This window comes from Salvelinus fontinalis, chromosome 13 (genome assembly GCF_029448725.1).
Source record: "Salvelinus fontinalis isolate EN_2023a chromosome 13, ASM2944872v1, whole genome shotgun sequence".
In the NCBI taxonomy this organism is placed as follows: domain Eukaryota; kingdom Metazoa; phylum Chordata; class Actinopteri; order Salmoniformes; family Salmonidae; genus Salvelinus; species Salvelinus fontinalis.
The window spans coordinates 4,251,266-4,262,116 of NC_074677.1; the positions used below are offsets into that span (position 1 = coordinate 4,251,266).

The following is a 10,851-nucleotide window of genomic DNA, read 5'->3' on the forward strand; positions in this document are numbered from 1 at the left end:
GATATGTACATGAAGGCAGGGTCATGTGACTAGGCATCAGGATAGATAATAATAAGGTATTTGAGGTAGATATGTACATGAAGGCAGGGTAAAATGACTAGGCATCAGGATAGATAATAATAAGGTATTTGAGGTAGATATGTACATGAAGGCAGGGTAAAGTGACTAGGCATCAGGATAGATAATAATAAGGTATTTGAGGTAGATATGTACATGAAGGCAGGGTAAAGTGACTAGGCATCAGGATAGATAATAATAAGGTATTTGAGGTAGATATGTACATGAAGGCAGGGTCATGTGACTAGGCATCAGGATAGATAATAATAAGGTATTTGAGGTAGATATGTACATGAAGGCAGGGTAAAATGACTAGGCATCAGGATAGATAATAATAAGGTATTTGAGGTAGATATGTACATGAAGGCAGGGTAAAGTGACTAGGCATCAGGATAGATAATAATAAGAGTAAAATAAAGAACAGAGCATCAGTAGCAAATGATGAGTGTAAAAGTGTGTGTGTGTGTGTGTGTGTGTGTGTGTGTGTGTGTGTGTGTGTGTGTGTGTGTGTGTGTGTGTGTGTGTGTGTGTGTGTGTGTGTGTGTGTGTGTGTGTGTGTGTGTGTGTGTGTGTGTGTGCATATATATGTAGTGTATTTAAATGTGTGTGGGTTTTGTGTGGGAGTGTCAATGTAGTGTGTGAGTGAGTGTGTATATACAGTTGAAGTTGGAAGTTTACATACACTTAGGTTGGAGTCATTAAAACTCGTTTTTCAACAACTCCACAAATTTCTTGTTAACAAACTATAATTTTGTCAAGTCGGTTAGGACATCTACTTCGTGCATGACACAAGTAAATTTTCCAACAATTGTTTACAGACAGATTATTTCACTTACAATTAATTCACTGCATCACAATTCCAGTGGGTCAGAAGTTTACATACACTAAGTTGACTGTGCCTTTAAACAGCTTGGAAAATTCCAGAAAATTATGTCATGGCTTTAGAAGCTTCTGACTCAAAATCAATTGACATCATTTGAGTCAATTGAAGGTGTACCTGTGGATGTATTTCAAGGCCTACCTTCAAACACAGTGCCTCTTTGCTTGACATCATGGGAAAATCAAAGGAAATCAGTCAAGACCTCAGAAAGAAAATTGTAGACCTCCACAAGTCTGGTTCATCCTTGGGAGCAATTTCCAAATGCCTGAAGGTATCACGTTCATCTGTACAAACAATAGTACGCAAGTATCAACACCATGGGACCACGCAGCTGTCATACCGCTCAGGAAGGAGACGCGTTCTGTCTCCTAGAGATGAACATACTTTGGTGTGAAAAGTGCAAATCAATCCCAGAACAGCAGCAAAGGACCTTGTGAAGATGCTGGAGGAAACAGGTACAAAATTATCTATATCCACAGTAAAACGAGTCCTATATCGACATAACCTGAAAGGCCATTCATCAAGGAAGAAGCCACTGCTCCAAAACCACCATTAAAAAAGCCAGACTACGGTTTGCAACTGCATATGGGGACAAAGATCATACTTTTTGGAGAAATGTCCTCTGGTCTGATGAAACAAAAATAGAACTGTTTGGCCATAATGACCATCGTTATGTTTGGAGGAAAAAGGGGGAGGCTTGCAAGCCGAAGAACACCATCCCAACCGTGAAGCACAGGGGTGGCAGCATCATGTTGTGGGGGTGCTTTGCTGCAGGAGGGCCTGGTGCACTTCACAAAATAGATGGCATCATGAGGCAGGAAAATTACGTGGAGCAACATCTCAAGACATCAGTCAGGAAGTTAAAGCTTGGTCACAAATGGGTCTTCCAAATGAACAATGACCCCAAGCATACTTCCAAAGTCGTGGCAAAAGGGCTTAAGGGCAACAAAGTCAAGGTATTAGAGTGGCCATCACAAAGCCCTGACCTCAATCCTATAGAAAGTTTGTGAAAAAGCGTGTGTGAGCAAGGAGACCTTCAAACCTGACTCAGTTACACCAGCTCTGTCAGGAGGAATGGGCCAAAATTCACCCAACTTATTGTGGGAAGGTTGTGGAAGGCTACCCAAAACGTTTGACCCAAGTTAAACAATTTAAAGGCAATGCTACAAAATACTAATTGAGTGTATGTAAACTTGTGACCCACTGGGAATGTGATGAAAGAAATAAAAGCTGAAATAAATCATTCTCTCAACTATTATTCTGACATTTCACATTCTTAAAATAAAGTGGTGATCCTAACTGACCTAAGACAGGGAATTTTTACTAGGATTAAAAACTGAGATCAAAAAAACTGAAAAACTGAGTTTAAATGTATTTGAATAAGGTGTACGTAAACTTCCAACTTCAACTGTATAGTTTTGAGAGTATGTATTTGGCGTGTATATATTGTCTAGTGAGTGTGTATATATTGTGTATTTAGTATAGTGAGTGTGCATATAGTGTGTATATATAGTGTGTATATATAGTCTACTGAGTGTGTATATTGTGTGTATATATAGTCTAGTGAGTGTGTATATGGTGTGCATAAATAGTTGAGTCAGTGTGTATATAGAGTCTAGTGAGTGTTCGTAGAGTCAGTGTAGATAGTTAGGGTACCATTACTTGGCTATTTACCAGTCTGGCTATTTAGCAGTCTTATTGGTTGGGGGTAGGAGCTGTCTCAGAGCCTGTATGTCCGAAAGCCATTGCTCCGGTATCGTTCGCCGGATGGTAGCAGAGTGAACAGTCTATGGCTTGGGTGGTTGGATTCTTTGGCAATTTTTCGGGCCTTCCTCTAACACTGCTTGATATAGAGGTCCTGGATTGCAGGAAGCTCGGCCCCAGTGATGTACTGGGCTGTCCACACCACCCTCTGTAGCGCTTTGCGGTTAAGGGCGGTGTATTTGCCATACAAAGCGGTAATGCAGCCAGTCAGGATGCTCTTGATGGTGCAGCTGTATAACTTTTTGAGGATCCGAGGGCCCATTCAAAATCTTTTCAGCCACCTGCTGGTGAAGAGGCGCTGTCGTGCACTCTTGACGACTGTGCGTGTATGTGTGGACCATGTTAGGTCCTTAGTGATGTGGACGCCAAGGATCTTGAAGCTCTCGACCTGCTCCACAAACAGCCCCGTCGATGTGGATGGAGGCGTTCTCTCCCCTCCTTCTCCTGTAGTCCACGATCAGCTCCTTGGTCTTACTGATGTTGAGGGAGAGGTTGTTATCCTGGAAACACACTGCTAAGTCTATGACCTCCTCCCTGTATGCTGACTCATCGCCGTTGGTGATCAGGCCTACTACCATTGCTTCGCCAGCAAACTTGATGATGGTGTTGGAGTCGTGCATGGCCACGCAGTCGTGAGTGAAGAGGGAGTACAGGAGGGGAGTAAGCACACAACCTGAGGGGACCCCGTGTTGAGGGTCAGCGTGGTGGAAGTGTTGTTGCCTACCCTCACCACCTGGGGACGGCCCGTCAGGAAGTCCAGGATCCAGTTGCAGAGGAAGGGGTTCAGTCCCAGGATCCCCGGCTTGGTGATGAGCTTGGAGGGAACTATGGTGTTGAACACTGAGCTGTAGTCTATAAACAGCATTCTCACATAGTTATTTCCCCTCTTGTCCAGGTGGGAGAGGGCAGTGTGAAGTGCAATTGAGATGGTGTCATCTGTGGATCTGTTGGGGCGGAATGTGAATTGGAGTGGGTCTAGGTTGTCTGGGATGATGGTGTTGATATGTGTCGAGAGAGAGAGTAAGAGAAAGAAGGGAGAGAGATATAGGGTAGAGAGAGAGATAGAGATGGAGAGAGAGAAAGAGAGATGGGGAGGGAGAGAGACAGAGAGGGAGGGCAGCATACTTACTGTACACAGTGAGCAGTTTGTGGCTCCCTCTGAAGTGTGTCAGAATGTCATGTGCAATCTGGGATGACATTGCATGCCCATTCAGAGAGATCGGGGCTAGCTATCGGCGTCAAACATGATGCACCACTCGATTCTTTACCTTACTAAATGTACATCGCTGCTAAACAGAACTATAATAAAATCCCAGTCAGTGTGGTTAAAGAGTGGCGTGTCGTTATTACCCCCCCTGGTCTGGACAAGCATGACTGATATGATGAATAGCAGGCTATTAGCAGCTACTGATGTGCTTTTAACACGTTTGTTATTACCACACCAAAGGGGCTGACCACCGATGGAGACAGCTTTCTATGACAAAGCCGTTTTACACAATCACATCAGACACTTGGTGTCACGCCTACTCCTGCTCCCTTCCTCCGGCGCTCGACGTCGACCGGGTCTACTAACAACAGGCCCTGGCAACTATCATTACGCACACCTGCTTCCCATCATTACGCACACCTGGTTATCATTTTCTCCGTGATTACTTTATTTAGCCCCTCAGTTGACATCAGTCATTAGGTAGTATTGTTTTCTCTCACGTTCTGTACGCTTCTCATGTTTGTTCATCTGTATTGTTTCATTATTAAATTCACCTTCTGCACCTGCTTCCTGACTCCCGGCGTATTACGTTACAATTGGGATACTAGTCATGTCAAAGAAATTCTGTTAATGTGGAACTTTTCTGTGTTTTCTCAATATTCTTAAGGACCCTTGGAATCATGGAAAAAGTTGATTAACAGAGAGACTAGCCTAAAACAGCTGGCTACAGCTGACGTGGAGCATATATCCATATATGTACTTTGATATTGAGGTCATAAACTTTGCTAGAGTACAGCCCTGGCAGTGGCTTACTCTAACCACCTGCTTTGCTGAACGATAACATTACCAGGTGTAGGTGTATATGTGGTAGAGGTGGCACAGACACAAAGACACTCTCTTTTTGCTTGTCAGCTGCACACCAAAATAATTCCAGAGATGACATTGGGACAAAATAGAGCGATTGTAACATGAGGCGCAGGGGCACGTGCTAGCTGCAACAGCAGCCTGCTGGGTTACCAGTCGGTCAGCCAGACCAGGCCAGCACTAGGCTGCAGCAACCAGTCAGCCAGTCAGTCAGTCAGTCAGATCAGGCCAGTACTAGGCTGCAGCAACCAGTCAGTCAGCCAGTCAGTTAGTCAGCCAGACCAGGCCAGCACTAGGCTGCAGCAACCAGTCAGTCAGCCAGTCAGTCAGTCAGTCAGTCAGACCAGCAATAGGCTGCAGCAACCTGTCAGACAGCCAGACCAGGCAGTCAGCCAGTCAGTCAGCAACCAGTCAGTCAGTCAGTCAGCCAGACCAGGCAGTCAGTCAGTCAGTCAGCAACCAGTCAGTCAGTCAGACAGCCAGACCAGGCAGTCAGTCAGTCAGTCAGCAACCAGTCAGTCAGTCAGTCAGTCAGTCAGTCAGACCAGGCCAGAACTAGGCTGCAACAACCAGTCAGTCAGTCAGACCAGGCCAGCACTAGGCTGCAGCAACCAGTCAGACCAGGCCAGCACTAGGCTGCAGCAACCAGTCAGTCAGTCAGCCAGTCAGTCAGACCAGGCCAGCACTAGGCTGCAGCAACCAGTCAGTCAGTCAGCCAGTCAGTCAGTCAGACCAGGCCAGCACTAGGCTGCAGGAGCGCTGCTTAATCCTCTTGTTTTTGGCTGCCGTGTCACCACAGCACCAGAGAACAATATTTTGGCGTGATGACATTTTCTCCAGCAGGGGGAACACAGGAGATTGCATCTGTAATCTGTTCTACACTGTCAGAGAACACAACACACCATCATTCATATATCCGAGGAAATGCTAGAAAGATGTTACTAGAAATATCTGTAAATGCTAGAGTTATATTATGAATTTACAGGCAACTGAGACAGTTATGTAGAGGCAGGAGATTGTTAGTAACTATGAGAAATGATTCACATTCAAAAGGTGTCTTTGAAGTATTCCATCAATCATCCTCAAGGCATTCTGCATAATATTTGCACTGACAAATCCCAGACCAGAAAGCACACTCATCAACACTGAGATCAATGAATAAACACAAACCAATATCATACCCCACCCATCAATGACTGATTGATTGATTGAAGGAATATTAATTCACCCCAAAGCCTGCTAGAGGTTAAACCATCCCAAGCTGTCCGCTAGAGGTTAAACCATCCCAAGCTGTCCGCTAGAGGTTAAACCATCCCAAGCTGTCCGCTAGAGGTTAAACCATCCCAAGCTGTCCGCTAGAGGTTAAACCATCCCAAGCTGTCTGCTAGAGGTTAAACCATCCCAAGCTGTCTGCTAGAGGTTAAACCATCCCAAGCTGTCTGCTAGAGGTTAAACCATCCCAAGCTGTCAGCTAGAGGTTAAACCATCCCAAGCTGTCTGCTAGAGATTAAACCATCCCAAGCTGTCTGCTAGAGGTTAAACCATCCCAAGCTGTCAGCTAGAGGTTAAACCATCCCAAGCTGTCTGCTAGAGGTTAAACCATCCCAAGCTGTCTGCTAGAGGTTAAACAATCCCAAGCTGTCTGCTAGAGGTTAAACCATCCCAAGCTGTCTGCTAGAGGTTAAACCATCCCAAGCTGTCTGCTAGAGGTTAAACCACCCCAAGCTGTCTGCTAGAGGTTAAACCATCCCAAGCTGTCTGCTAGAGGTTAAACCATCCCAAGCCGTCTGCTAGAGATTAAACCATCCCAAGCTGTCAGCTAGAGGTTAAACAATCCCAAGCTGTCTGCTAGAGGTTAAACCATACCAAGCTGTCTGCTAGAGGTTAAACAATCCCAAGCTGTCTGCTAGAGGTTAAACCATACCAAGCTGTCTGCTAGAGGTTAAACCATCCCAAGCTGTCTGCTAGAGGTTAAACCATCCCAAGCTGTCTGCTAGAGGTTAAACCATCCCAAGCTGTCTGACACAGGTTAAACCATCCCAAGCTGTCTGCTAGAGGTTAAACCATCCCAAGCTGTCTGCTAGAGGTTAAACCATCCCAAGCTGTCTGCTAGAGGTTAAACCATCCCAAGCTGTCTGCTAGAGGTTAAACCACCCCAAGCTGTCTGCTAGAGGTTAAACCATCCCAAGCTGTCTGCTAGAGGTTAAACCATCCCAAGCCGTCTGCTAGAGATTAAACCATCCCAAACTGTCAGCTAGAGGTTAAACAATCCCAAGCTGTCTGCTAGAGGTTAAACCATACCAAGCTGTCTGCTAGAGGTTAAACCATCCCAAGCTGTCTGCTAGAGGTTAAACCATCCCAAGCTGTCTGCTAGAGGTTAAACCATCCCAAGCTGTCTGACACAGGTTAAACCATCCCAAGCTGTCTGCTAGAGGTTAAACCATCCCAAGCTGTCTGCTAGAGATTAAACCATCCCAAGCTGTCTGCTAGAGTTTAAACCATCCCAAGCTGTCTGCTAGAGGTTAAACCATCCCAAGCTGTCTGCTAGAGGTTAAACCATCCCAAGCTGTCTGACACAGGTTAAACCATCCCAAGCTGTCTGCTAGAGGTTAAACCATCCCAAGCTGTCTGCTAGAGATTAAACCATCCCAAGCTGTCTGCTAGAGTTTAAACCATCCCAAGCTGTCTGCTAGAGGTTAAACCATCCCAAGCTGTCTGCTAGAGGTTAAACCATCCCAAGCTGTCTGCTAGAGGTTAAACCATCCCAAGCTTTCTGCTAGAGGTTAAACCATCCCAAGCTGTCTGCTAGAGGTTAAACCATCCCAAGCTGTCTGCTAGAGGTTAAACCATCCCAAGCTGTCTGCTAGAGGTTAAACCATCCCAAGCTGTCAGCTAGAGGTTAAACAATCCCAAGCTGTCTGCTAGAGGTTAAACCATCCCAAGCTGTCTGCTAGAGGTTAAACCATCCCAAGCTGTCTGCTAGAGGTTAAACCATCCCAAAATGTCTGCTAGAGGTTAAACCATCCCAAGCTGTCTGCTAGAGGTTAAACCATCCCAAGCTGTCTGCTAAAGGTTAAACCATCCCAAGCTGTCTGCTAGAGGTTAAACCATCCCAAGCTGTCTGCTAGAGGTTAAACCATCCCAAGCTGTCTGCTAGAGGTTAAACCATCCCAAGCTGTCTGCTAGAGGTTAAACCATCCCAAGCTGTCTGCTAGAGGTTAAACCATCCCAAGCTGTCTGCTAGAGGTTAAACCATCCCAAGCTGTCTGCTAGAGGTTAAACCATCCCAAGCCGTCTGCTAGAGGTTAAACCATCCCAAGCTGTCAGCTAGAGGTTAAACAATCCCAAGCTGTCTGCTAGAGGTTAAACCATCCCAAGCTGTCTGCTAGAGGTTAAACCATCCCAAGCTGTCTGCTAGAGGTTAAACCATCCCAAGCTGTCTGCTAGAGGTTAAACCATCCCAAGCTGTCTGCTAGAGGTTAAACCATCCCAAGCTGTCTGCTAGAGATTAAACCATCCCAAGCTGTCTGCTAGAGGTTAAACCATCCCAAGCTGTCTGCTAGAGGTTAAACCATCCCAAGCTGTCAGCTAGAGGTTAAACAATCCCAAGCTGTCAGCTAGAGGTTAAACCATCCCAAGCTGTCTGCTAGAGATTAAACCATCCCAAGCTGTCTGCTAGAGGTTAAACCATCCCAGCCGGTTCCCTGCTGTTGATTTGGATGTAGGAGGGTCTTACTCAACCTGCATTGCTTGTTGATGATAATTCCACCACTAAAACCACCACCCTCCATTCGGAATTGTGAGAAATCTCTCCCAAGATGAATCTCAGTGTGTGCGTCAAGTAGTTAAATTATAGGATATGGCACACCTTGTCCCACCCCACAGTCTAGCACACAGAAGTACTTTGAGACAAATCAACCTGAGGAAGATGATGTGAAATATAGAAATAAACAATTGAACTGATTGAGTGGGTTTGTCTGTGTACATGTGAGAGAGAGAGAGAGAGAGAGAGAGAGAGAGAGATACACAGCGAGAGAGAGAGAGAGAGAGAGATACACAGCGAGAGAGAGAGAAAGAGAGAGATACACAGCGAGAGAGAGAGAAAGAGAGAGATACACAGCGAGAGAGAGAGAAAGAGAGAGATACACAGAGAAAGAGAGACAGCGAGAGAGGGAGGGAGGGAGGGAGGGAGGGAGGGAGGGAGGGAGGGAGGGAGGGAGGGAGGGAGGGAGGGAGGGAGGGAGGGAGAATGAGAGAGACACAGCGAGAGAGAGAGAGAGAGCGAGAGAGGGAGGGAGGGAGAGAGAGAGAGACACAGCGAGAGAGAGAGCGCAAGAGGGGGGGGGTAGGTGAGGGTCATTTAGAATGTGCAGGTGTTACAGTACTGAGTGTAACCCCTAAAAAACAATTCCATACCTCCACTTCCCCTCACTAGGCAACCTAAAGCACCACTGAGCCTTATTCTCTAGTAGGTTACATCCACATTCATTGCTACAGTAAATACTGCAAAATCAGGTTTAGTAACTTACTAACATTTCCTTTTTACCCGTATGAAGGTTCAATGCCTTTCTCTGATTTCACTTTGTTTACAAATGTATAACAATGTAATGAAAAACATCATTACAAATTATAACAGGAAGTATAGGCTACTTACCATTAGAGTTCATTGTTGAGTTGGCATTCGAAAAGTGATACCTTCAAACTATTAGGTTACTGGATAAATACAGTTGTCATATGCACCATGTCCTGCTGTGTAATAGGTATAAAATAAAACAAAAATAATGAAAAATACTAGAGCAAGGCTGGCATATTTAATTTGTAGGCTTTCAGCTCAGAGCAGCTCCAAACTCCTCAGCCTTCTCTCAGCTCCGAATACAGTCCAGAGTGCCTGTCCTCTCTAAGCAAGGTGAAGAATCAAATCTGAAACCTGATTGGAAAGACGGGGTGTTCCCTCTGTTCAGGAGCCGATTACAACAATGCTCTGGTAGAGACTGTTGAGGATTTCACTAAATCCGGATTGGAATTGTTGTACAGTAGGCTACTACAGAGCTTGTTCCATCGTCACCGCATCCTTTCTTCTGAAGAATACAGTAAAAGAGGCTGCGCTTTCGATGGTAGTAGGCTACTTGTACATCGCCGCTGTCAATGCGCTCTGGACCTGAGCTCGATTGGGTCTGAGCGCAGTGGCAGGATGGAGCAGTGGACCGAAATGGTACGCGAGCGCCGAGCAGTGGTCCAACATGCTTTTACACAACGTAATTTAAGAGGAACTAGGTTGTCTGCTACGTTTCATTGGCAGGAAGGATAGGCCTACATGTGGATGGCAGGAAGGATAGGCCTACATGTGGGTGTCTGAGTGTCAGCACATGACATGGAAACATTGGAATTCGTCGGTCCTCGGTAGGTAGTATGCAATTTTACCTTTTTGTAATTATCAGTACGCCAAAAATAGTTAATGTACTTTTAAGCTTAGGATACTTACTGGGCTTCCTAACTCCTAGACACATGTATGACTAAAAAGAGAAGATTGTAAAATAAATTTGTCTATTGAACTCCAAGATTTAGGCAACCTACAGTTTTTCCACATCATTATTTCAATAATTATTACCTGGCTTCCAGCATGCGCGATTCATTTGCAGTCTGGACTAGGAGGGGTGAACATCTCCTGCTCTGACTGCAGCTGGGAGGGACTGCTGCGCGAGGACTGGGCTTTGGGACAGGGGTGTGGCCCACGTCAGCACCCGCTACTTGTTGAGAAGAGTAAGAACGATAAGTGCTTTCAGTCTCCAAAAGTCTCCAATAACACCAGAAAAAGTCGGTAGATTTGTCGCTAGTCGCTTTTTTGAAAATGTGTCGCTAGAGAGGGGTCTGAATACTAGGTTAATATAGTGACAAAGTCGCTAAGTTGGCAACACTGCATCTAGTGGTCATTTAAATACAGTTATTGCTATCGGAGATCCTTGGGACATCCCTACCCCATTGAAGTTGGCATTTAAAATGGTTAAGATGAGGGTTAGGGTTAGGGTCGCAGTTATGGTTAGGGTAGGGATTATGGTTAGGGTTTAAGGTAGGTACGTCC

The 10,851-nt window shown here is 45.5% G+C and overlaps 1 protein-coding gene across 5 annotated transcripts in view; it reads right to left on the bottom strand.

Moving 5' to 3' along the window:
- The window catches only part of LOC129867960 (actin-binding LIM protein 3-like), a 146,454-nt gene extending 136,497 nt beyond the window's left edge, over nt 1-9,957 (bottom strand). For 2 of the 5 annotated variants that reach the window (XM_055941477.1, XM_055941475.1), the window contains exon 1: nt 9,427-9,956. In XM_055941477.1, the coding sequence (XP_055797452.1) occupies nt 9,427-9,439 (13 nt within the window). In that variant the 5' untranslated portion in view covers nt 9,440-9,956. Of the gene's footprint in view, nt 1-9,426 lie in introns of all 5 variants that reach the window. The other 3 variants (XM_055941472.1, XM_055941473.1, XM_055941474.1) reach the window with 2 other exon arrangements.
- Nucleotides 9,958-10,851: the final 894 nt, after the last annotated feature.